Source organism: Bos javanicus, chromosome 15 (genome assembly GCF_032452875.1).
Source record: "Bos javanicus breed banteng chromosome 15, ARS-OSU_banteng_1.0, whole genome shotgun sequence".
Lineage (NCBI taxonomy): Eukaryota > Metazoa > Chordata > Mammalia > Artiodactyla > Bovidae > Bos > Bos javanicus.
In genome coordinates, this window is record NC_083882.1 from 34556950 (window position 1) to 34584107 (window position 27158).

General features: G+C 39.8%; 1 protein-coding gene and 1 long non-coding RNA gene across 3 annotated transcripts in view; one reads left to right on the forward strand and one right to left on the reverse strand.

Moving 5' to 3' along the window:
• TPH1 (tryptophan hydroxylase 1) overlaps positions 1-21988 on the forward strand; it is a 32643-nt gene extending 10655 nt beyond the window's left edge. For both annotated transcript variants that reach the window (XM_061440659.1, XM_061440660.1), the window contains exons 3-11: positions 2457-2640; positions 5061-5161; positions 8066-8133; positions 8277-8473; positions 14073-14208; positions 14930-15056; positions 16042-16137; positions 16861-16994; positions 18739-21988. In XM_061440659.1, coding sequence (XP_061296643.1) covers positions 2457-2640; positions 5061-5161; positions 8066-8133; positions 8277-8473; positions 14073-14208; positions 14930-15056; positions 16042-16137; positions 16861-16994; positions 18739-18913 — 1218 coding nt within the window. In that variant the 3' untranslated portion in view covers positions 18914-21988. The remainder of the gene's footprint in view (positions 1-2456; positions 2641-5060; positions 5162-8065; positions 8134-8276; positions 8474-14072; positions 14209-14929; positions 15057-16041; positions 16138-16860; positions 16995-18738) is intronic.
• LOC133261890 (uncharacterized) lies at positions 2100-27136 on the reverse strand. The gene is made up of 2 exons (XR_009741164.1): positions 26499-27136; positions 2100-5159 (listed from the first exon to the last, which is right to left on the reverse strand). It is a non-coding gene; the product is annotated as an uncharacterized LOC133261890 (long non-coding RNA).
• Between the last annotated feature and the right edge of the window lie 22 nt (positions 27137-27158).

The following is a 27158-nucleotide window of genomic DNA, read 5'->3' on the forward strand; positions in this document are numbered from 1 at the left end:
TAGTCACTAAGTTGTGTTTGACTCCTCTGTGACCCCATGGACTGTAGCCTGCCAGGCTCCTCTCCCAGGCAAGAATACTGGCGTGGGTTGCCTTTCCCTTCTCCAGGGGATCTTACTGACCCAGGGATTGAACTCGCGATCTCTGCATTAGCCGGTGGATTCCTATCCACTGAGCTTCGCTGGTGGCTCAGATGGTAAAGAATCTGTCTGCAGGGCAGGAGACCCAGGTTTGACTTTCACTTTTTTCACTTTTTCAACCTATAGGGGGCAACCATTTTCAACTCTTTTAACTATATTGTATAGTATTAACTTCCATATTTACAAACAATATGTGTATTTGGCTGCTATTTCTTGATTTTTCCCTTTGTAGATATTACCTATTGGTTTCCTCCAGTGGAAGTAAACATTTAGCTTCCTTGGCACAACTCCCTTTTGTAGAGGCCTCCTCGACTTCCCTTTCCCGCACCTTCCCAGTGTAGTTATGCTCCAATTTTTGGCTATATCAGTCTTTAGTGTTTTCATTATTAAGATTACATAAATCTTGCTCAGAGAAAAGCCATATTATCCATTATTCTGACTTTTTATTTCTTTATGTACCTGGTTCAATATTACAACATAGTGTTTAAGGGCATAGACTGTGGATTTGGACAGCCTGACTTTGAATTCCAGCTTGAACACTTACTAACTGTGTGCCTTTGGGTAAACTGCTTAACCTCTCTGTGCCTCTGTTTCTGTAATTGAAATATCTGATAGGGAATGTCTCACTTATTGCTTTAACTTTACTGGAATTTTCTTGGATCTTCTTGACTAAATTTTTCTCCTGGATGGACTTTTAAATTGTTTGATTATATTTCCTTGCCATATTCCATCAATGTTTTGATTTTAATAGCATTCAATTTTAGATTGATTTAGGAAGTATTGAAATTTTGTGTCTTTTTCTCCAAAAACATAATGTATAGCTTTACATTTGTTCAAGTAATCATTCAAAAAAATTTATGAATGCATTCTTATTATAAAATTTGTAAGAAATAGATTCAGTGAAACTCTCCTTTGCTCCTGATCAGCTCCAGTATTTGAACCTCACTGTCTTCTATTGGTTCCATGATAGATTGTACATTGCAGGATGAACCCTGCCTATTCCAGTTCCCAACATCCCTGACACTCACTCTCTATTGTTATTTATCAAGTTCATGTTCCCTGATAATTATCTCATCCCTACTTTTACTCATACAAGTCCCTCTTGTTTGGAATCCCACTTCTCCGCTTCTGTTTATTAAGACTCGCCTCAGTTCCTATCTACTTCATAGAAGCTTCTACTTTGTCTAGCTCATGATGCTTTTTCCCTTTGTTGAACATCTTCTGCACCTGAAGCCAAACTATGTGTATTTTCTTAGTCTTTCAGGCTCCATAGGTGGCGCTAGTGGTAAAGAATCCACCTGCCAAGGCAGGAGACATAAGAAATGAAGGTTTGATCCCTGGGTCGGGAAGATCCTCTGGAGTAGGAAATGGCAACCCGCTCCAGTATTCTTGGCTGGAAAATTCCATGGACAGAGGAGGATCCTGGCGGGCTACAGTCCACGGAGCCACAAAAAGTTGGACATGACTGAGCGCGTGCGTGCGTGCACACACACACACACACACACTTAGTCTTTCATGTGTTAGCCAACTAGATTGTCAACTTCTTGTATGTCTTGTCTTTCTTCATATACTTCACTTCCCTTACCTGGCTACACAGGTGTTCGTGCAGTTAATTTAGATTCGACATGTTAGTATTGGAAGGCATCTATTCTTTCTCATTTTTTAGATGTTGGGCGATTGGTTCTTATGTTTCATGGTTATGTCACCAGGGTTTTCCCTCAGCACCCAAATTGGTAACAGAAGATACCCTCCCCTAGCAGGTTTACACATATGGCACCCACAGCTCAGGATGGCATGGGAAGACATCAGAAGAAGCAATCTGATTCAGCTGGTTACTTGAGTTTGTAGTCTAGGAGACTGGAGGTATTAAACATTTTGTGTTCAAACTGTTCATCTAGTTTTAGTAAATGGATTTTTTCAAAGGAAACTTTTCTTTCTGAAGGACTAGACACCAAGATAACTTTTTTAAAAAGCTAGCCTTTATTTGTGAGAATTTTCAAAGAGTTCTTTTCATCTAGAAGACTAGGTCTTTTGATTTGAATGCTAATCAGTTGTGGAAATCTGGGGGACTCCCTGGTGGGTGTTCATTTCATTTATTAGTTTCTGGAGGGTGAGATGAATTTTTCAAACTGAAAAAAAGTACCTAAAATTTAGGAGGAATTTTTTTTACTGTTGGCAGCACTAAAAATGGACTTTCCGCCCGTTGGCTACTATGACAAATGATGAGATTGATTTTTAGCGGTAATGAAAGTAATTCACTCAGAGACTATAACCATTTGAGGCAGTCATGGATGCTCTTCATCTTCTTCTTTCCACAGGAGAAGCATGTGAACCTGTTACACATCGAGTCCCGAAAATCAAAGAGAAGAAGCTCAGAATTTGAGATTTTTGTTGACTGTGATATCAGTAGAGAACAACTGAATGATATTTTTCATCTTTTGAAGTCTCATTCTAATATACTCTCTGTGAATCTACCAGATAATTTTACTGTGAAGGAAGACGGTAAGTTGAAAGGTGAAAATGCTACTCAGATGATTAAGTGCATCATATATGTGTCTGATCTTATGTTTATCTTAAAGGCATGAAAGTAAAAATCAAACACTGTCTCTTCAAATTGCTTACAATCTGATAATAAAGAAGATACAAAATGTAACTGCTCAAGGTGCTAAAGAAAAATTATAAAGCAACATTTTATCAAAGGTGAGAGAAGTGAAAAGGAAACCTTGAGTATGGTAAAGAATTCAGAATAGTTAGAAATCCATTTAGTTATCTCAATTTTTAAATTGTCAGGCATTTCTTGGTTTTACAAGTCTCAAATTCACAATCTCTGAGCACTTAATAACTCTTACAGGGCAGATTCTTAGCAGATATTAAATGGATATTTAAATTTGCTGAAACTGTTGACAATTACTGATGACTATGATATGAAATATTTTATATGTGAAATACAACATTCTTCCTTGCTCTCACTTCCACCAAAACCAAATGGAAAAGCAGTAAAGCCCTGTATGTTTTCAGATGCTCAGTAGCGAGGATAAAGTCTAAAATCTCTATTGTGAAAAAATCCTTGTAGTTTACTTAGGGCAAAACACAAGCAAATAAACCAGTCACATTTTGTATATGGTACTCAATTTTAAATAATCCCTTCAGATTATGTCACAAGATTGGGGGTGTAATAAACGCTGATATTCATCTGTTATGTATTTGTATGGCTATGTGTGCTAAGTCGCTTCAGTCGTGTCCAACTATTTGTGACCCCACGGACTATAGCCCGACAGGCTCCTCTGTTCATGGAGTTCTCCAGGCAAGAATACTGGAGCGGGTTGCCATTCTCTTCTCCAGGGGATCTTCCTGACCCAGGGATCGAACCTGTGTCCCCTGTATTGGCAGGCAGATTCTTTACTTGGGAAGCCCTGGACTTTGGTTACCTCATCTATAAAATGATTAGTTTTATAGAGGCTAAATTGTTCAGTTGATATTTAGGGAACAGTAGCTTGTGTCAGATATTTCTACTAAGAAATGGGGATATAAAAAAATAATCTTACCCTAGAGTCATTCCAGTTCTTTTCTGTAAGACAGCCAAATACGGTTTCATTACAGTAAAACATGGTAAAAGCTTTTGGAGAATTAGAATCATAGTCCCGAGAACCCAGAAGATAGAGAATTAGCGCCACCTACAGGGTCAGGGAGGAGAAGGCAATGGCAACCCACTCCAGTACTCTTACCTGGAAAATCCCATGGGTGGAGGAGCCGGGCGGGCTGCCGTCTATGGGGTCGCACGGAGTCGGACACGACTGAAGCAACTTAGCAGCAGCAGGAGCAGCACAGGGTCAGGGAAGGCTTATTTGATTTGGGTCTTGAAGGAGAAGGATATTCTCAGGAAAATTGAAAATGAGGTGGAGCAGGACTGGGAGTGGAATAGGTATTCCAGGGAGAAGAGCTTTAGGAAGACTTACATATATGAGGGATGGCAAGAAGATCAAAGTGGCAAAGACATATATGATCTCTGCTGCTGCTGCTAAGTCGCTTCAGTCGTGTCCAACTCTGTGCGACCCCATAGATGGCAGCCCACCAGGCTCCCCCGTCCCTGGGATTCTCCAGTCAAGAACACTGGAGTGGGTTGCCATTTCCTTCTCCAATTCATGAAAGTGAAAAATGAAAGTGAAGTCGCTCAGTCATGTCCGACCCTTAGCGACCCCATGGACTGCAGCCTACCAGGCTCCTCTGCCCATGGGATTTTCCAAGCAAGAGTACTGGAGTGGGGTGCCATATTATCTCTAGGATACTTTCAATCAACAAAAATAAACATTCAGTGAAAGTGAAAGTTGCTTAGTCCTGTCAGACTCTTTGCAACCCCATGGACTATACAGTCCATGGAATTCTCCAGGTCAGAATACTGGAGTGGACAGACTTTTCCTTCTCCAGGGGATCTTCCCAACCCAAGTATCAAACCCAGGTCTCCCGCATTGGAGGCAGATTCTTTACCAGCTGAGCCACACATTCAGAGTTTTTAATAATTTAAAAGCATTTACATTTAAAGACATTCAGAGTTTTAAACATTTAAATTTAAAAATGAGTTTTTAATAAATTTGCACCTTGATCTGTAAAATTCATCCTTATCTACTTTTTAAGGATAGCTAAAGTTGTAGCTTAAACTGTTTTGAACTTTTGGTCTGTGACTAAAATACATAATTTCTCCAAGACTTAGGAAGTTAAGGCTCAAAACATTTTTAAATTCAAAAATTTTGAATAAGATGTATTTATTAGAACTAGAACAACTTACTTGTTTACATTTTGCCTCAAAGTACAAGCTAAAATAAAAAATCTCATCCAAATGCATTTGTGACTTCCTTAATTTCTTCTTTCTTATTGCCTAATTTAAGAGGATCTCTTCAACTGTTAGTGGTTTTTGTATTTTGCAGGTATGGAAACTGTTCCTTGGTTTCCAAAGAAGATTTCTGACCTGGACCATTGTGCCAACAGAGTTCTGATGTATGGATCTGAACTGGATGCTGACCATCCTGTAAGTTTTTTAAATATAAAAATATAATATTTTCATGAAAATAATTTAAAACAAACTAAAAAGTTAAGGATATTATTTTTCTTTTTTAGAGAAAGTGCTTATTCTAGACTAAATAAGGATCTCGATTAATCTGAGTTTCAGGAAGTGTTATTAGACCTTCATGTTGGTGGACTTGATACCAAGTGACTGAAGAGCGTCCAATTTCATTGGCTCCAAAATATCTGTCCCATGTCTGGAATTCTTAAAATTGAGAGCTCTTCCAAGAATTACGCTACAGTTAAGACTGTGTCTGCAGTTTCTATTAAAATGTGATACAGTACAGGCGTGAGTTGGAGCATTACTAAGTCTGGAGCAGTAGGACTTCTTATGGACATCTAGGATCCTAGGAGGGGAGGAGAAGAGCAAGTCTGCATTAGAGTTGTACAGGCCAGGGATTTAATCTAGCTTCTATCACTCATTAGCTGTGTAAATGTGACCGTGTACTGCTTTAGACAGCCCCCAGCTGATCAGTGAATTTATAATAATATCTTATCAAGTATTGGAATTAATAAATTCCTGTAACTGCCCTTGGGGAGCTACAGTCTAGCTGCCAAAGTAAATCATGTATATATAAACACACATATAAGATTTAAATATGAAAAGTGTGCTAAGTGGCATGCAAAGGCTGTTTTGATATGTACACAAGGGAGGGAACACTTCTAGCTGAAGAGATCAGAGAAAGGCCTTAGAGAATTTGGGCAGGAAAGAGATGGAGAGAAAGGAAAATTCATTGCAAAATGAGCGAAGATTCAAAGGTAAGAAAATCTGGGGCATGTTTACAGAAAGGGGAAAAGGGTGTAAATCAGTTTTACTGACCTACTACCAAGGCCTGCTGACTTTCACCTCCTAAATACTTAAATTTGTTCCTTGTTTATTCTCACCGTATCCCTTAACTGATCCCTTAACTGGTTTCCCTGTCTTCATCCTTGCCACCTCCATCCTGTCCTCCTTATAGTCACAAGAATGATCTAAAGCCTGAGTGTCACAATTACCCCTCTTGTGCGTAAATACAGATCTAAGAGAATTGAAAACATAAGTCCATGCGAAAACTTGTAAATGGATATTCATGAAAGCATTATTCATAGTAGCAAAAAGGTAGAAACAACCCAAATATCCATCATGATGAATGGATAACTTAAGCATGGTATGTCCCCAAAATGAAATAATAATGGCCATGAGGCTTCCCTGGTGGCTCAGATGGTAAAGCCTGCAATGTGGGTGACCCAGGTTTGATCCCTGGGTTGGGAAGATCTTCTGGAGAAGGAAATGGCAACCCACTCCAGTATCCTTGCCTGAAAAATCCCATGGACAGAGGAGCCTGGTATGCTACAGTCCACAGGGTTGCAAAGAGTGGGACACAACTGAGCGACTTCGCTTTCCTTTTAATGGCCATAAAAAAGCGTGAAACACTCAACATGCTACAGCATGGGTGAAGAACTTTGAAATCTCTGTCATAGTGAAAGAAAAGCCATTCACAAAAGGCCATATATTGTGTGGTTTCTTTCATATACAATGTCCAGAACAGGCACATTCCTAGCAATAGGAAGTAGATTAGTGACTTTCAGGGCTGGGGATGAGGGAAAATGAGAATAGTCTGCAAATGAGTAGGGTGTTTCTTTTTGGGGTGATAAAGTGTTCTGGAATCATGGTGGAGGTGGTTGCACAATATCCTAAAACCCACTAAATTATACACTTTAAAATGTCAATTTTAAAGTATGTGATTTTACGTCTTGATAAAGTTGTTATTAAAAAAAAAAAAACAAACCCAATGGCTTCCAATTACCCCAAGACTAAAATCCAGGCGGTCAAACAGACCTTTGTTAGCAGGCCTGTAACTAGTCTTCACCGCGCTCCACGCTCTCCAGACTTCAGCAGTGTTGGATTGTGTATGTTTCCCAGGCACAACATGCTATTATTTCTGTGTTGCCCTTGGTGCTGTGCTTCCTGTCCTACACCTAGCTCTCTCAGCTCCTCTTTTGAGACTTAGCTTAGGAGTCAGTGCCGGGGACCCTTTCCTTACCCGCACTGTCCTCTTCACATACTTTGGATTCGAGTTTCTCTTGTGAGTTCGAGTGGTATTTGTGCCTGTCTCTAACAAGCCATTTATCATATGCTTCAAAATCATTGGTTAACATAAACTCCTTGAAGACCTGGATTGTGCTGTGTTTTTCTGAATCTTAGCACAAGGCCAGGGGCATAGTAGGGACTTGTAAATCTATGTTAAACATACAAGTCTCATTCTTTCCTTTCAAGTGTCCTCCCCTTCTTTCCTATTTTGTATTGTTGATTATTTCCTCCTGAGACTTGCTGTTTGATGCCTTATTCTGCCTATTGTTTTTATTAAATATCTTTTATAGGTATAAATTCTAATGTTACTATTTTGTCTGTTTTTATTATCATTATTTGCTTCTGCAAATGATTAATATGTCAGCATTTTGCGATAAACTCTGAGGCTAGATTCAGCTGCCATAATATCAAGTATTAGTAATTACTACTTTGTTATTAATTACTGTATAGGAAAATATAATTGAAGATGTAGTCAGACAATTAAGAAAAAAATCTCACCCTTGGAAAACAATGTACTTTAACTAGGGTGATACTTTTCTTTTTCCTCAAACTATTTTATTTTTGTAGCAACTGTAGTATTTTTATATCCATAGTATCTTTTATCTTTGTAGTCACTATCATATAAAGCTGTCATATAACATTGACTTTAAAATGATCATAAACTTCTAAACAGTGCTTGCTCAAAATAAGTTATACAGCCCTTCTTTATAGTCACTCGCATAATAATGAAATGCTTTCTAAATTATTTGTCAAGTATATCTTAGAATGGATATTTAAAACCTTTTCTTTAATTATTAGGGCTTCAAAGACAACGTCTACCGTAAAAGACGAAAGTATTTTGCAGATTTGGCTATGAACTATAAACAGTAAGTGTACTATAAAAATAACTTAAAACTTTGAAATAATGAAATAAATGGCATAAATTATGCTCATATAGTAAATAGAAAATAAAATATATGCTGTTTATTGGATGCTAATTCAAAATGACTTCTTCTCTTTATCTCATTAGTGGAGACCCCATTCCTAGGGTTGAATTCACTGAAGAAGAGATTAGGACCTGGGGAACTGTGTTCCGAGAGCTCAACAAACTTTACCCAACCCATGCCTGCAGAGAGTATCTCAAAAACTTACCTTTGCTTTCTAAATACTGTGGATACCGGGAAGATAATATTCCACAATTGGAAGATGTCTCAAACTTTTTAAAAGGTAATGAGCTAATTAATTTTTTTTAGCTTTTATTTATTTTTATTTACTTTTTTTAAATTAATTTTTATTGTAGTATAGTTGCTTTATGATGTTACTAGTTTCTGCTGTACAGAAAAGTGAATCAGCTGTACCATATCCATATATCGCCTCTGTTACGGGTCTCCTTCCTGTTTTAGCTTTTATTTATTTATTTATTTTTTTTGTTGAGTATGTTTTTCTTTTTTTAAATTTTATTTTATTTTTAAACTTTACAAATTGTGTTAGTTTTGCCAAATATCAAAATGAATCCGCCACAGGTATACATGTGTTCCCCATCCTGAACCCTCCTCCCTCCTCCCTCCCCATACCATCCCTCTGGGTCATTCCAGTGCACTAGCCCCAAGCATCCAGTATCGTGCATCGAACCTGGACTGGCAACTCATTTCATACATGATATTATACATGTTTCAATGCCATTCTCCCAAATCTTCCCACCCTCTCCCTCTGCAACAAAGTCCATAAGACTGTTCTATACATCAGTGTCTCTTTTGCTGTCTCGTACACAGGGTTATTGTTAGCATCTTTCTAAATTCCATATATATGCGTTAGTATACTGTATTGGTGTTTTCTTTCTGGCTTACTTCACTCTGTATAATTTTTATAAAAGGAGTATTGAACTCTTTTTCAACCACAACAGAATTTTTAATAGAGGACTAACATCTGGTTATATGGGAAGTCAGAATTTTTCTGTATTCTGTCCTGGAGAATTGGGCACCACATTTGAAGAGGAACATTCATAACCTGGAGCAAATGTGGAGGAAAGTGAGCAGAATTGTAAGGGGATAGGAAAATGTATCAGATAAATAAAATCTGAAGGATCCTTAGGGAACCTGGGAATTTAGGGGAGTTTATAACTTTATTTAAATATTTGAAGGTCATCTTATATATTAGAGGGATTATTCTACAGCTCTAAAGTAAAGGACAGTTGGATAGAAAGAACAAACTTTTAGTTCGAAATGGAGAAGATCTTGCTAAAATAGCCATTTGAAATGCAGCAGGCTAATGAGATGATCAGTTCTACATCCATGGAAATGTTCATGCAAAAGTTCCATACCCATCTGTGACAGAGAAGATTCAGGCACCTTTGGAAAGATTGGAGTAAATGATCTCTGAAGCCCCTTTCTACACTAAGATTCTACTGTTTTCCCAAAGAAGATGTTTTAGGGGAAGCATAAATGAAGAGTAAGGACAACTTTCCTCCTTTTAGTCCATCATGCTTACTTGGGCCAGGTTTCCTTATTTTTTCCTAGCTAAAATAATAAATAAAATGACCAATGATCTCCAGAGTCTACAATATGTAAGAGAAATAAACATCCCCTTTGATCTCAGCAGATTAGAACTTTAGGGGAAAAAATAGAAGTTATGTTTTTGACTCAAAGGGAGTTTAGTGAAAGTGAAAGTGAAAGTTGCTCAGTCGTGTCCGACTCTTTGCAACCCCATGGACTATACAGTCCATGGAATTTTCCAGGCCAGAATACTGGAGTGGGTAGCCTTTCCTTTCTCCAGGGGATCTTCCCAGCCCAGGGATTGAAACCAGGTCTCCTGCACTGCAGACGGATTCTTTACCAGCTGAGCCACAAGGGAAGCCCAAGAATACTGGAGTGAGTAGTTTATCCCTTCTCTAGCAGATCTTCCTGACCCAGGAATCGAACCAGGGTCTCCTGCATTGCAGGAGGATTCTTTACCAACTGAACTATCAGGAAAGCCCCAAAGCAAGTTTATCTTACTGAGTTGAGTAGATATGTAGATATTTATAACTGTCTATGTGATAAATTCAAAAACAGTATTTTCCAATCACAATAGAATTTATTACATAGACTGTTATAAACATCTACATATTTTTTCAACTCCATAATTCTCATTCCTCAACCACTGTATACAAAACTAAGTACTAAACAGAAGATGGCAATATAGTTTTTTCAAGGGAAGAACCCATGGTAGTAGTTCCTATGAAAACTAGATTTAAAAATAGTAGTGATTAAGAATGGCAGAGAACCAAAGCACATGAACTTGTGGAGCTTAACAAAGATAGACTAGCATATGCTGCAGAAGTTATTATCAAATCACATTTGCATGAGATTTAGAGGAAATATTTTGTTATGGATATGAAACTGAAAGCTGATCACTTGGGGTCTGGAGCTTGAGCAGGCTGCAGAACTTATAGCTAAAGATGTTTCAAGGGAAAGTGTCAAAGACAGAAACCAAAATTAAGAGTCAGCTCCAACAAAATGTGAGTTGGAAAGGGCTACCTACCCTGGCAAATATGGTGGCCACTAGACAACTGTGGTTGTTTAAATAATTAAAATAAATGTAAATCAAGATGTTAGTTCCCCAACCACATTAGCCACATTTCAGTGCTCAGTAGCCACACATGGCTAGTGGATACCCTACTGGTAGTCCACATAATGAACATCTCCATCTTTGTGGAAAATTCTTTTGCCCATCAGAGTGGGAGAATCCAAGTACAAAGGAATGGGGTGGAACTGGAATTACCAGAATGTGTGAACTGAAGTTGAAAGGTTCTAGGATGACCCATTAGGGCTGCTAGAACTAACATCAAAACAAGATGTCCTTTTCATCATAGGGGACTGGAATGCAAAAGTAGGAAGTCAAGAGATACCTGGAGTAATAGGCAAGTTTGGCCTTGAAGAACAAAATGAAGTAGGGCAAAGGCTAACAGAGTTTTGCCAAGAGAATGCACTGGTTGTAGCAAATACCCTCTTTGACAACACAAGAGACAACTCTACACATGGACATCACCAGATGGTCAATACTGAAATCAGATTGATTATATTCTTCACAGCTGAAGATGGAGAAGCTTTATACAGTTAGCAAAAACAAGACCGGGAGCTGACTGTGGCTCAGATCATGAACTCATTGCAAAATTCAGACTTAAATTGAAGAAAGTAGGGAAAACCACTAGACGATTCAAGTATAACCTAAATCGAATCCCTTACAATTATACAGTGGAAGTGACAAATAGATTCAAGGGAATAGATCTGATAGACAGAATGCCTGAAGAACTATGGACGGAGGTTTGTGACATTGTACAGGAGGCAGTGATCAAGACTATCTCCAAGAAAAAGAAATGCAAAAAGGCAAAATGGTTGTCTGAGGTTGTCTTAGAAATACCTGAGAAAAGAAGAGAAGCTAAAGGCAAAGGAGAAAAGGAAAGCTATACCCATCTGAATGCAGAGTTCCAAAGAATAGCAAAGAGAGATAAGAAAGCCTTGCTCAGTGATCAATGCAAAGAAATAGAAGAAAACAATAGAATGGGAAAGACTAGAGATCTCTTCAGGAAAATTAGAGATACCAAGCAAACATTTCATGCAAAGATGGGCACAATAAAGGACAGATATGGTATGGACCTAATAGAAGCAGAAGACATTAAGAAGAGGTGGCAAGAATGCACAGAACTATGCAAAAAAGATCTTCAGGAACCAGATAACCATGATGGTGTAATCACTCACCTAGAGCCAGACATCCTGGAATTTGAAGTCAAATGGGTGTTAGGAAGCATCACTACGAACAAAGCTAGTGGAGGTGATGGAATACCAGCTGAACTGTTTCAAATCCTAAAAATGATGCTGTTAAAGTGCTGCACTCAATATGACAGCAAATTTGGAAAACTCAACAGTGGTCATAGGACTGGAAAAGGTCAGTTTTCATTCCAATCCCAAAGAAAGACAATGCCAAAAAATGTTCAAACTACTGCACAATTGCACTCATCTCACATGCTAGCAAAGTAATGCTCAAAATTCTCTAAGCAAGGCTTCAACAGTACGTGAACTGAGAACTTCCAGATGTTCAAACTGGATTCAGAAAAAGTAGAGGAACCTGAGATCAAATTGCCAACATCTGTTGGATCAGAAAAAGCAAGAGAGTTCCAGAAAAAGATCTACTTCTGCTTTATTGACTATGCCAAAACCTTTGACTGTGTGGATCCCAACAAACTGTGGAAAATTCTTCAAGAAATAGGAATACCAGACCACCTGACCTGCCTTCTGAGAAATCTGTATGCAGGTCAAGAAGCAACAGTTATAACTGAACATGGAACAATAGACTGGTTCCAGATTGGGAAAGGAGCATATTGTCAAGGCTGTATATTGTCACCCTGCTTACTTAACTTACATGCAGAGTACATCATGCGAAATGCCAGGCTGGATGAAGCACAAGGTGGAATCAAGATTGCCGGAAGAAATATCAATAACCTCAGATACGCAGATGACACCACCCTTATGGCAGAAAGCAAAGAGGAACTGAGGAGACTCTTGGTAAAAGTAAAAGAGGAGAGCGAAAAAGCTGGCTTAAAATACAACATTCAAAAAACTAAGATCATAGCATCCGGTCCCATCACTTCATGGCAAATAGATGGGGAAACAATGGAAACAATGAGAGACTTTATTTTCTTGGGTTCCAAAATCACTGCAGATGGTGGTTGCAGCCATGAAATTAAAAGATGCTTGCTCCTTGGAAGAAAAGCTATGACCAACCTAGACAACATATTAAAAAGCAGATACATTACTTTGCCGACAAAAAGGTCCATCTAGTCAAAGCTATGGTTTTTCCAGTAGTCATGTATAGATGTGAGAGTTGGATCATAAAGAAAGCTGAACACTGAAGAATTGATGCTTTTGAATGGCAGTGTTGGAGAAGAGTCTTGAGAGTCCCTTGGACTGCAAGGAGATCTAACCGGTTCATCCTAAAGGAAATTGGTCCTGAATATTCATTGGAAGGACTGATGCTGTAGCTGAAACTCCAATACTTTGGCCACCTGATGCGAAGAATTGACTCACTGGAAAAGACCCTGATGCTGGGAAAGATTGAAGGCAGGAAGAGAAGGGGACAACAGAGGATGAGATGGTTGGATGGTATCACTGATTCGATGAGCATGAGTTTGAGCAAACTCCTGGAGTTGGTGATGGACAGGGAAGCCTGGTGTGCTGCAGTCCATAGGGTCGCAAATAATGACATGACTGAGCGACTGAACTGAACTGAGAGTTTGAAATGAAGGACAGTATTAGAGCTTATAGAGGTCCCCAGAGCCACTGCAGCAAGTAACTTTCACAGTGGGCATGCAGTCTCAACTGTTGGGGAATGAAAGAGCACCAGTCAGTTCAGATAATAAAGAAACTACAAGAGGGAGTGCTGGCTAAGAATGTCATAGTTTCAAAAAATGGTTCTGGTGTAAATTAACAGATTTTTAAAGTTTTTTTTTTTAAAAGAAAGATTGTCTAAGGAACAGTTTAACCTCTTCATGGAGACAGCAAGGTGCAGTGTAGGGCCTGGGTTCATCCTACATTTATCATCTGCTGTGTGGCCTTGGGCACATTATTGAGTCTTTGAGCCATAGTTTTATGGTTGGCACAATCATAAACATGAAAGGAGATGTCATGTGTAAAAGTTCTTAAGTCATCGTCTGGCCGTTGTAATTATGACTTGTGTGACATGTTTTAGCTTCATGTTCTCCCTCCAAGTGGTAACTTGGTGCCACTGGCAGAATTAAAATGTTGCAGCAACTAGTCTATTCTGGGGAACATTTTTCTCCTTTGCTTTGCAGAACGCACAGGTTTTTCCATCCGTCCTGTGGCTGGTTACTTATCACCAAGGGATTTCTTATCAGGCTTAGCCTTTCGAGTTTTCCACTGCACACAGTATGTGAGACACAGTTCAGATCCTCTCTACACTCCAGAACCGTAAGTACCTCTATCGCAGCTCCATCCATCAGTATGGTACTTACCTCACGAGTTTTGTTTTCATGAAGATCAAGTGAATTAGCACATGTAAAGCATTTTGAATGGTGCTTGGCCTGTAATACATGTTCTCTGCGCTATACAGGCTAGCCATTACTATTACCAGTAGTAACTGACAACCTGTTAGGTACCAAGTACTGTTCTAAGCATAGGGGATGTAAGACTGAAAAAAATTCAAAGTTTCCTGCCCTCCTAGGGCTTATATTCCAATGGGAGATACAGAAAATAAACAAACAAGTAAATATGAATAAAATAGAATATCAGGTGGTTATAAGTTCCATGGAGAAAAATAAAGCAGGGAAAGGGGACAGAGGTGTGTGTGTGTGTGTGTGCGTGTGTGTGTTTCTATTTTGAAAAGGGTGATCAGAGAAGGACTCTCTGAAAAGGTGACATTTGAACAGAGACCTGATTTGGGGGTGGAGGTGGGGCGACATGTGGATGTCTGTGGGTATGTGCGTGAATTTATGTATATGTGTTTGTGAATGCTCAAGGTTTTGAACCAAAATAATTTCTTTACTATAAAAATGTCCTTTGTGGTCCATTTCCAAAGTAATACCACCTGATCAGTTTGAATAAAAGTAAGATCAGGTTTTTATTTGATTGAATGGTTGATCATGCATTTATGTTAAACGTCATAGTGTGACAACTTGTACCTCTTTTTCAGAGATACCTGCCATGAACTCTTAGGTCATGTTCCTCTTTTGGCTGAACCTAGTTTTGCTCAGTTCTCCCAAGAAATTGGCCTGGCTTCTCTTGGAGCTTCAGAAGAGGCTGTTCAAAAACTGGCAACGGTATAAATCTGGAAATCGCTATACAGATCATTAATTCTTAACTGGGGTGGGATGTGGGTTTTTGTGTAGTTTAAAAGTACATATTCCAGATGAGCATTAGAAAATTTGTCTCTGCTCATATTTAATTTAATTTAAATAGTTTAAATAACACTAAAGGAAGACATTTAAGGTTTATCCAAAGAAGACGTGGTAGGCTACAGTCCACGGGGTTGCAAAGAGGCAGGCAAGACTGAGAGACTTCACTTCACTTCACTTAAAAAAGACATGAGCCTAAAAAAAAAAGGCAGAGAAATAAAGAACACTAGAATACAACAATGTTAATAGTTTATATACCCTTTTTTTCAGTAAAAAATGATAGGTTCTCTAAAAATGATGCTAAAAATATTTTTTAGCATTTTATAAGACATCATGCTGGAAATACAAATATGAGTAAAGTTTAATTCCCACCTTCAAGGAACTTAATGTGTTAGTCACTCACTCATGTCCTACTCTTTGTCACCTTATGAATTGTAGCCGGTTAGGCTCCTCTGTCCATGAAATTCTCCAGGCAAGAATACTGGAGTGGGTAGCCATTCCCTTCTCCAGGGGATCTTCCTGACCCAGGGATTGAACCTGGGTCTCCTGCATTGCTGGCAGATTCCTTACCACAGAGCCACCTGGGAAGCCCATAAAATGGTTTATTATATTTTAAAATTAATGTCAATATTTAAATTTTGTCTCAGTTTACATTTGAATATGGTAAATATAGTTAGCTATATCCCACATACACGGAAGGTCCTTAGTTATACTTGAAAGCATGTAAGAGTTCCAGGAACAAAAGTTTGGGAAGTCTGACTTGGTCAAGGCCAGACTGTAGAAATACTTGTGAGCCAATCTGGGGTCTTGGATTTTATTCCAGGGTAAATTGGGTCAGTGCCTAAACGTCGTAATTTGTTTTAAACTGAGCCATCCACGATGTGAAGGTAATGCTGATGTCCTTTTGCAGTGCTACTTCTTCACTGTGGAGTTTGGTCTGTGCAAACAAGAGGGGCAGCTAAGAGTCTTTGGTGCTGGCTTACTTTCTTCCATCAGTGAACTCAAAGTAAGAGTTGTAAATATTTGCATGTAACCATATTCACTTAATGTAATTGATGCGACCTGAAATAGTTTCTGGATTTGAACAAGAGCTTACTGTGGAAAATACTTGGGGTGGCAGTAAGCATTACCTAAGAGGTATTTTTCTCTCTTTCCTAAGTTTTCTGAATATAGATGCCTATTCAGAATATAGATATATCTTCTAAATAAATAAGTATTTTAAAACTTTGGCTTAACAAAGTCTTGCTGTTTCCTCACTGTTTTTGGTGTGCTAACAATAACTTCAGTACTTTCTAGGGAATTCTTCAATGAGATTTATTATGTATCCAATAAAGGAATGAACCTCTGTTTGTTAGGTGGTGAATGGAAGGTACAGTCCTGCTCTCAAAGAGCCCACCACCTGCTGGAGGGTACAAGTCATGTATAGGAATAACTACTGTTGGGTAGAAGGCAGATGCCATATTAACAGTAAATAAATAAAGATCCTTGGGTATATCCTACATGGAGAAGAGTGTTATAAAGAGTGGGGCATTTTATAGGGAATAGCAATTCATTTGTTTTACTTTAGTATATTGTGGATTAAATAGAGATGTAGGAAATAAGTTTGGAATTGTAGATTGGGACCACTCTGTAATACATTCAGAGGTGTGCTGATTCTGGCAGTTGTGTGAAGAAGGTGATCTATGAAAATGGATAGTATTTTTTGATTCATGGACTCTTTGTCCTCTAGCATGCTCTTTCTGGACATGCCAAAGTAAAGCCCTTTGACCCCAAGATTACATGCAAACAGGAGTGTCTCATCACAACTTTTCAGGATGTCTACTTTGTATCTGAAAGCTTTGAAGATGCAAAGGAGAAGATGAGGTAAAGTATATCTTCCTCATACCTTAATTTTCCTCTGCCTTATGTAGGTCCAGTAATGTAACAAGTCACAGAAGTAAACAGCTAATAATTAGAAGCCCTCTACGCTTACTCCTTGGAAGGAAAGTTATGACCAACCTAGATAGCATATTGAAAAGCAGAGACATTACTTTGCCAACAAAGGTCCATCTAGTAAAGGCTATGGTTTATCCAGTGGTCATGTATGGATGTGAGAGTTGGACGGTGAAGAAAGCTAAACACTGAAGAATTGATGCTTTTGAAGTGTGGTGTTGGAGAAGACTCTTGAGAGTCCCTTGGACTGCAAGGAGATCCAACCAGTCCATTCTGAAGGAGATCAGCCCTGGGATATCTTTGGAAGGAATGATGCTAAAGCTGAAACTCCAGTACTTTGGCCACCTCCTGAGAAGAGTTGACTCATTGGAAAAGACTCTGATGCTGGGAGGGATTGGGGGCAGGAGGAGGGGGGACGACAGAGGATGAGATGACTGGATGGCATCACTGACTCGATAGACGTGAGTCTGGGTGAACTCCGGGAGTTGGTGATGGACAGGGAGGCCTGGCGTGCTGCGATTCATGGGGTCCCAAAGAGTCGGACACGACTGAGCAACTGAACTGAACTGAACTGAGCTGAGGCACCTTTTGCCTGGAACATATCTCCCTTCCACAGTAAATATTTAGGATGTGTTGTTTACAGTTATGTTCAGGGTTGCAAATATGAATCAGATACACTGAGAAACTGGTTACTTCCCATTCCTTCCTATCAGAGAGTTTAGAATCTAATAGGGAAAACAAAATGTATGCAAATTACTATATACCAAATTGGAAGCCTTAAAGAGATACAGATGAAACATCATTTTGCATTTTATCCAGGAGCAATTCATTCCAGCTAGGGGAGAGGGAAAGTTTAATGGCATTTCAAAAAGGACATGAAGTATACAAAGTGTTTCAGTTCAGTTTAGTTCAGTCGCTCAGTCATGTCCGACTCTTTGCGACCCTATGATTCGCAGCACACCAGGCCTCCCTGTCTATCACCAACTCCCGGAGTTCACTCAGATTCATGTCCATAGAGTCGGTGATGCCATCCAGCCATCTCATCCTCTATCATCCCCTTATCCTCCAGCCCCCAATCCCTCCCAGCATCAGAGTCTTTTCCAATGAGTCAACTCTTCTCATGAGGTGGCCAAAGTATTAGAGTTTCAGCTTCAGCATCAGTCCTTCCAATGAACACCCAGGACTGATCTCCTTTAGGATGGACTGGCTGGATCTCCTTGCAGTCCAAGGGACTCTCAAGAGTCTTCTCCAACACCACACTTCAAAAGCATCAATTCTTCGGCGCTCAGCTTTCTTCACAGTCCAACTTTCACATCCATACATGACCACTGGAAAAGCCATAGCCTTTACTAGATGGACCTTTGTTGGCAAAGTAATGTCTCTGCTTTTGAACATGCTATCTAGGTTGGTCATAACTTTCCTTCCAAGGAGTAAGTGTCTTTTAATTTCATGGCTGCAATCACCATCTGCAGTGATTTTGGGAGCCCAAAAAAATAAAGTCTGACACTTTTTCCACTGTTTCCCCATCTATTTCCCATTAAGTGATGGGGCCAGATGCCATGATCTTCGTTTTCTGAATGTTTAGATATGTTCAATGTTAGACTAATGGACAGTATTCTGTTTTCATCATTTTCCCCCTAGAAACTGATTGCCTCTTATTTGTTTTCTTATATAGAGAATTTACCAAGACAATCAAGCGTCCATTTGGAGTGAAGTATAATCCGTATACACGGAGTATTCAGATCTTGAAAGATACCAGGAGTATAACCAGCGCCATGAACGAGCTTCAGCATGAGCTGGATGTTGTCAGTGATGCCCTTGCTAAGGTCAGCAGGCAGCTGAGCATCTGACAGTTACCAGTCCTCATCCTCAAAGCATCTGAGCACCAATTCAGATGCCTGTGGGCCAACTGTGGCTTTGCTTAAAGAGCTGATTGTGGAGGGACAGCAGCCAAACAATATTCTCTACTCACCTTCTTTAAGGGACCATTACTCTTTGAAAATGAGTACCCAGATACCCCGAGCACACATCTAGATATTTTAGCCACTACTTATTTTTTTCTTTTGGTAACAGCTTTTGTGAAGTATAATTCACATACGATACAATTCACTTACCATCCCTTACCATCCCAGTTTTTATAGAGAATTTGCTTGACCCAATGGATAAATCTATTCTTAGCCTGATTTTATTTTCCCCAGTTCTTCTTGAGTAAAATGATGATCACTTAAAATACCTTGATGATTATTATGGAGCTAATCCATATTGTTATCTAAGATCCTCTTATTTCTACAGTATCTTACTTATCATCAAATTTGGGCCAAGCTTGGTCACATTCACATGCCTCAATTTAATAGGAAACCAACTCTCTCCACTGCTAGCCTGAGCAAAAGCAGAGAGAGCTTTGCATATGAAACATTCCTAGTAAAGAGCAGATAGTCTAATTTTAAGTGTAATGTCTTATAGGGAAATAGGAGTATCTAAATCTAGAAAGGCTGATTGGGACATAATCGTTAAGAATTTGTGACTTTATTTTGTAGGCACTAGGGAGCCCCTGCCGAGTGACCATCCTCCTTGGGGATGGTCTTTTCTTTCTATGGCACTCTGTATGTTTTACACGATCTGCCTTACTCAGGAGGCCAAAGGGAACTTGGTGGGTGTGTCACTTGCAAGGCCCTGAACTCAGACATGCAGCCCCAGAGAATGTCCTCAGGTTAGCAGGAGACAGTGTTGTTAAGAGGGAGAGTTCAAACTGAGACAGAGGAGAGACGTACCAAGTTAAAGTTGGAAAGCAGTGCCAAGCACTTTATTTCCAAGGTATAAGCAGAGACCATAAATAGGAAGGCCAGGCGTGAGGGTATAGGGTGCGGAAATGGGGAAGAAAATGGTGTAAGAAATGTCAGGAAGAGCGTTTTCAGACTGACACTGAAACAGTGAAGGTAGCTAGCACTGGCTTTTATGTGGTGTCAGCGGTGTAGTACAAGGAGCAGGTCTGGTATTAACGGGTAACTCTGGAGGCCACAGGACAGGCTTTATTTTTTCAGTTTGCTCCTATTCTCCCCCCACCCACGAAAAGAAGACTTTCCTCAAGTTTCTGCTTTTGGCCCTCTTTTCTCTCTGCTTTCTGTTCATGGAGATGTCATCCGTGTCCATAACTTCAATTCTTATTCCGTATGTGTCCCATATTTGCAATTCTAACTCTTAACACCTGTCTTGAGTTTTTGCCTTTTAAATCCAACTGCCTACTAGATATTTCCATCTAATGCCCCATAAATTAGGCCAATGTTGTGTAACTTCTTGTCACACTATTTACAAAGAATGAAATGGGGTTGTGCATAATGGCAGCCCTGCCAAGAATTTTAAACTCTATAGGTTTAAAAGGAACTCAGAATCACCTGAATATTGTGCTCCATCAGTTTCCTCTCCCAGTGATCTCATTTCTATTAATGGTGAATGAAACTGAAACTGTTAGTCACTCAGTCGTGTTTGATTCTTTGTGATACCATGGACTGCAGACCACCAGACTTCTCTGTCCATGGGATTCTCCAGGCAAAAATACTGGAGTGGGTAGCCATTCCCTTCTCCAGGGGATCTTCCCGACCCCAGGATGGAACCTGAATCTCCTGCATTGCAGGAAGATTCTTTACTGTCTGAGCCACCAGGGAAGCCAGGGTCATATTTTCAGCCAATTTTCTGTTCATAATCAGCTACTTTAAAAACTGTGTCCTTAATTTTTTTCACATTAATAGTCAAATTGTATATCATTTAACATTTTTTTCCAACAGATCACTAGATATTTTAATCCTTTTTAGGCCTCAAAGGAAAATTTAAAAACTCTTAAAATTTATTTCATTTTATGTTATACAAGGAAATAGAATTAGGAAGAGTAATTTATGGTACTTCAGATTTTTACATTACTTGTAAATTTTAATAGCTGATCAACTGTTAAATATACCTTTGATAGTACTAGATCTAAGTCAGTTAATCTGAAACCATTTGAAATACTGGTTACGTAGTTTATAGTATTTGGTTGCAAGGAAATCTATGAAGCAAACCATGATAGATAGCAAATAAAAAATTATGCATACTGTGTCTGGTTATTTTCATACAACCTTGATTATGGTAAAGAATCATAGTTATTGAATTTTTAAATGATGGTATTTCAAATCACTATGATTAAAGCACACTAAAGTAAATGTTAAAGACACAACAATTATAATTCACATCTTCAGAATAATGGAAACATTTTATGATTGATGTCAGATTTTCGCAACTCTGAATTTGTGATGTTTGGTAAATGAGGAATCCTGAGAGTCTTAGCGTTTTCATGCATTTTAAATATATTTCTTCAAAGCCTCAAGGAATATGTTAATACTTACTCAAATATCAGAACAGACTTGAACCAAAAGTGCGGTTCATAATGGTTAATCAGTGAGTTATTACTCAGAGACACAGATGGTATTTTCCTGACTTTTTGAAGAACGAACGCTTCAAAATCTGGTTGTCAGAATGCCTACATTTCTTAATCTGCCTATTTTGTCATTTGGAGTTATACAGTGGTAATGACACACCAAAGTGTGTCCAAACTGAAAGAAAAAATCCTGGAATTACTAGAGCAACACATAATAGAGTTTGTATATTACTCTCTAGGAAATGTATAAAGACACTGTTGTCTTATTTCAGTCTTGTCTTTATTTTACAATGTGATACACATTTATGATTTGAAAGTTTGTTAGTCATTTGGATAATAAAAGGACACAAAATTTATGTTTTCAATAAGCATATATTTTTTGTCAAATGTATGTTGAAAATGGATTTAAATGTATATTAGAATTTTATTAGTTTCAAAAATCTGTAACATCCTTATTCCTTTTAAAAAGCCTATGAATATGTGATATAAGTGAAATCAAATACACCTGGAAAACCTAGTAACCAGTTTTTGGAATTCTTGATAAAGTTTCAGTCCTGTGTTTCTCATCTGTTAAGTGGGCTAGATGTACTTTCCTGGGTTATTGTAAGAATTACATTGTGAGAGGACTCTGTAAAAATAAACTTATTAGCCATATGTAAAGAATCATTGGGGCTTCCCAGGTGGCTCGGTGGTAAAGAATCAGCCTACCAATGCAGGGGACATGGGTTTGATCCCTGGTCCAGGAAGATCCCCGAAGAAGGAAATGGCAACTCACTCCAGTGAGAACCCCATGGACAGAGGAGCCTGGCATGCTGTACTCCTCGGGGTCACAAAAGAGTCAGACCTGACTTAGCCACTGAACAGCAGCAAAGAATCATTAACCTCCTTATCAGAAATCCTTCATAGCTTCTGGATGATTTTATCTTCCTCCAGAAGAAATTAACTTTTGCTTGAGCAGGCAGTGCTTAGTCCAAGTAGGAGCTAAGTCAACTTGATGATACATTTCAGTCTTTGAGGGCTGGTCTATTTCCAGGTCACCTCTACTCTTAGGGTGCAGCTCTTTGGGAATCTCAGAGGAGAGCTTTGAGTATGTACCAGGGCTTTCTTCTGCTCTCCTTTCCTTTACTCTTACTCCTCCTGATCGCATAAAATTGCTAAAAGTACTGTTCAGTTTCTCAGCTTCTCAGCTGCTGCTTTCAGCCCACCTCCTTTTTTTTCTTTGAGCCCAGCTTCTTAGCCTCCAAGTCACTGCTTGCTAATTAACAAATGCTTCAAGTAGAAAAGTAGTGCCAAATGAAATCTCTCAGCTTTTAGATCCTGGCCCTCCAAGTTCTGGCTGCTTTCATAGCTCTCCAATGACTTAAAACAAATTTTAAAAATATTTTCCCATCTTTCCTAATTGTTTTTGGTGAGAGAACTGGTCTGTAGCTAGCTAATCTGCATATATTCTGCATATATTCTAAATTCTGCATATATTAGCTATTTCTGCATATATTCTGTGGAAATCTGACCTTGGAGTAAATCATTTAATTTCTTTGAGCCTCAGCTTTCTCATCTATAAAATAATGATCCCAACAATACTTATTATACCAGTAATATTGACAGGATCAAATAAGATAATCTAAAAGAAAAAACTTCCTAACCTGTATAGTATACAGATATATTCCGTGTACTCAAAAAACTTCATATTTTCCTCTTATGGGGAGACAAGGCACCTGAAAGTGTTACCATCAAATAATTCAAATCTAGCTTCATTCAATAATTCATCAAATAATTTGTATCTAGCTTCATTGCTCAAACTCATGTGACTCGATGGACGTGAGTTTGAGCAAGCTTGGGGAGTTGGTGGCAGACAGGGAAGCCTGGCGTGCTGCAGTCAATGGGGTTGCAAAGAGTTGGACATGACTGACTGACTGAACTGAACTGAGCTTCATTCAAGAACTGAAACTCAACCAAGCTGCTAATGGGAAGAGCTAGTCAGTGGTATGTACATAGTTCAAATATTGATAGTAGCTTCACTGCAACACTTTCAAGAAATTGTATTAAGGGATATAACTTGATAATATAAGTTAGTTAAAGTACTGATGCGTGTATATTCAAGGGATGAAACTGAGTAACAACTGTATTCTTCCAGATCCTCTCACTATGAAAACTGACTCTAGGTTGTTCCTTCATATGCCCCTTTGGATGAAATCTCAGGTTCCTGTATTGAATTTTCTGCTCACTTTAAGTCCTTAGCTTCTAAGCTGTTTCTCTCATTTCAGTATTTAAAAATTCCAGTGTTATAAATTTTAAGATTAAAGTTTTTCTTCTCCTCTAGAACTGAGAAAGGAAGAGATGTGCTTTGTGTTTTTATTTTCTTGTGGCTCATTCTCTACTCACAAGAATGCCTCTGGCTCCACCAGGGTTTGGGGATGGTGATGAGGAGGAGAGGTAAGGAGTAAGAAGTTCTTTTTGGTTTGATACTATTGACTTGGTATATATGCTTTCTGTACTTGGTAAGTATTTAGTGTTGACTCATTGTCTGTGGGTGTTTTGAAAGAGCTTCCTACTTCTTATTTCTTGGAATCTCTTAATTCGGGTATATTAATGTCTCTGAATGGGATGCTGAATTCATCTCGCTCAGCCTTTATGGATCTAGTAGTCAAGTCTCCTGTGGGGGTCCCTTCAGCCCTCCAGAAATTCCCATGGGCTGAGTCTAACACTATACCCTGGGCAATTTGCTCACGCATGGGAAACACTCACATAGGAGATATTCAGACATTCTTTGTCTTAAAATCTCTGGACATGAAAGACCCCTCCAAAGTAACAATATCTCTGCTCACTATCAGAGCAGTTATCTGGCCAGAAGCCATTGGATATTTCTCAGCATGAACTGGACAGCAACCTGAAGTGAAAATCGCTTAGTTGTGTCTGACTCTTTGCAACCATATGGACTGTACAGTCCATGGAATTCTCCAGGCCAAAATACTGGAGTGGGTAGCCTTTCCCTTCTCCAGGGGATCTTCCCAACCCAGGGATCGAACCCAGGTCTCCCGCATTGCAGAGGGATTCTTTACCAGCTGAGCCACCAGGGAAGCCCAGATAGCAACCTGCCTGGTCCCAACATGGAGGGATACATGCCAAGCTCTCAGTGGCCCTGCTGACACCTGCCTTTCCTTAGACACAAAATGGGCAGGATTCATAGTACACTGACAATATTGCACGTATCCTCTCAGAATTCTCTTTCAACCTCTTCAACCTCTTTCATAGACTTCCAGGGTATGTGAAGGTTTCTAGACACCTTCACAAGTTCTGCTTTGGTGGTTTTGTACCTCATTTTATAATGTGGGAGTAATTGGCACTTACTACTTTAGTGAAAGTGAAAGTGAAGTTGCTCAGTCGTGTCCAACTCTTTGCTACCCCATGGACTGTAGCCTACCAGGTTCCTCTGTCCATGGGATTATCCAGGCAAGAATACTGGAGTGGGTTACCATTTCCTTCTCCAGGGGATCTTCCCGACCCAGGGATCGAACCCAGGTCTCCCGCACTGGAGGCAGATGCTTTAACCTCTGAGCCACCAGGGAAGCCCAAGAGTCCTAGCCAAATGGAGATGAGGAGGGTCTCATTTTATACTATTACATATGCTTAAAAGGAATGGTCAGGGACTTCCCTAGTGGTCCAGTGGTTAAGAGTCTACCTGCCAATGCAGGAGACAAGGGTTTGATCCTTGGTTGGGGAAGATACCACCTGCAGCAGGGCAGCTGAGCCCCGTGTGCTGCAACTACTGAAGTCCTATGCCTAGAGCCCATACTCTACAATAAGAAAAGCCACTGCGATGAGAAGCTTGCACACTGCAATGAAGAGTAGCCCTTGCTCACCACAACTAGAGAAAGCCTGTGTGCAGCAATGAAGATCCACCACAGCCAAAAATATCAATCAATTAATTAATTTTAAAAAAAGGAATGATAGTCTGATCATATAAAAGGCCACTCTTATAAAACAGGCTTCCCTGGTGGCTCAGCTGGTAGAGAGTCTGCCTGCAATGCTGGAGACCTGGGTTCGATCCCTGGGTTGGGAAGATCCCCTGGAGAAGGGAACAGCTATCCACTCCAGTATTCTGGCCTGGAGAATTCCATGGGCTGTATGTGGTCACAAAGAACGGGACATGACTGAGTGACTTTCACTAAATCATTTAACTTAAAAACAATCAGCAAACAGTATAGTTTTTGCACATCAAGTTCTCTTGAGAACAAAGAGCTGCTTTGCCTCTAAGGTTTTCATTTTTATTAGCATGGTCCTCCATGTTTTCAAGATGCCATAGACTGGACAGGTAAACGTGAGGTGCTGCCCTTAAGTGGTCTTTAGGCAGAAACACCAAGGAGTGGGTGGAGTGAAAGAATGGGAAATACTATAAGAGCTCAGGGAGACGCTAGCAAGGGCCTCTCAGGTATAAAGGGTGATGAGTACTGGAGGCTTGTGTCAGCAGAGGGGTCAAGAACCACTGAATATGGACTATCTTTTTAATGTGACCCCATTTGTACCCGCAAGATAAGTTGTGGCTTGGAGTCTGGGTTGTGTACAAAAAGTACAAAAAAGAAAATAAAAATCACCTGTAATCCAACACCCAGCGTGTGTGTGCATGAAATTGATATAATATTTGCTTTAATTATACATCATGAATATTTCTGTTACTATTTTACAAAACGTTTTTTTTTTTAATGGCAGCCTAGTATTCAAGTGCATGGCTATACAATTTAATCAATTTGTTTTTGAACTTTAAGGACTTTAGATTCTAAGTTCTTTACTATTATATGTAACCCCATAATGAATAACTTGGAGTACAAGGGTTTGTGCATAGTTCCAATTTTTTTTCTTGTGATAAATGAACAGAAGTGGAATTGCTATCTTCATATTCGTAGTATTCTTTGCTACATTTTCCTTCAGAAAAATTGTCCGATAGTGTATGAAGGTGTGTCTGATAAAAGCTGTTTTATATGAAAATTTTTGCTGGACGAAAATCATTCAGTTATTATCCAAGTTATTACCTGATGATCAGAATCCGGGCAGGGGCTATGCTGGAAGCGCTGAGGGTTAGAAGGCCGCTCTGGCAGGCAGGAATCAGTTGAAAACCAGCCTCCTTAGTTCAGTATCCGGGGGTGAGTTCCCGCTCCGTGCCAGGAGCTGAGGGCGTTGAGCAACGCTGTAAGACACTACATTCGCCCACTAGGAAGCACCCTTCGATCTTGCAAACTGCACACCAAAGCAGGCCCGAAGCCAGTTTGGCCTAAGACACAGTCAGGACCCTTTCCACCTCCCTTCCCAGGCTCAATTTCTTCCCCATCAAAATGGTGATGCAATCCCCGTTCTGTCAGCCACTCGCGCCGTCATGGGGCTCTAACCTGAGCGAGCTTTCTGAACGGTTTAGAGTAGCGCAAGCGTACAGAATTATTACTAAAAATAGAGTGCGAGGGGAGGGAAGGAGACGCCAAGCTGCCGGGCGAGACCAGAGACAGGGGGCGGAGACGCTCGTAGCGCGCCGGGGCGGGGTGATGGGGGAGCTGCAAACCCGCTCCCGCCGGCGCCAGGTTAGCAGCTGTAAGAGGGGGCGGCCCACAGCCAGCTGCAGACCCTTCCCCGGCGTGGGCGCCGCACACCCTTCACCAATCCCTTCCCAGGCCTGCCCCGCTTCCCGCCCCGCTCCCTCC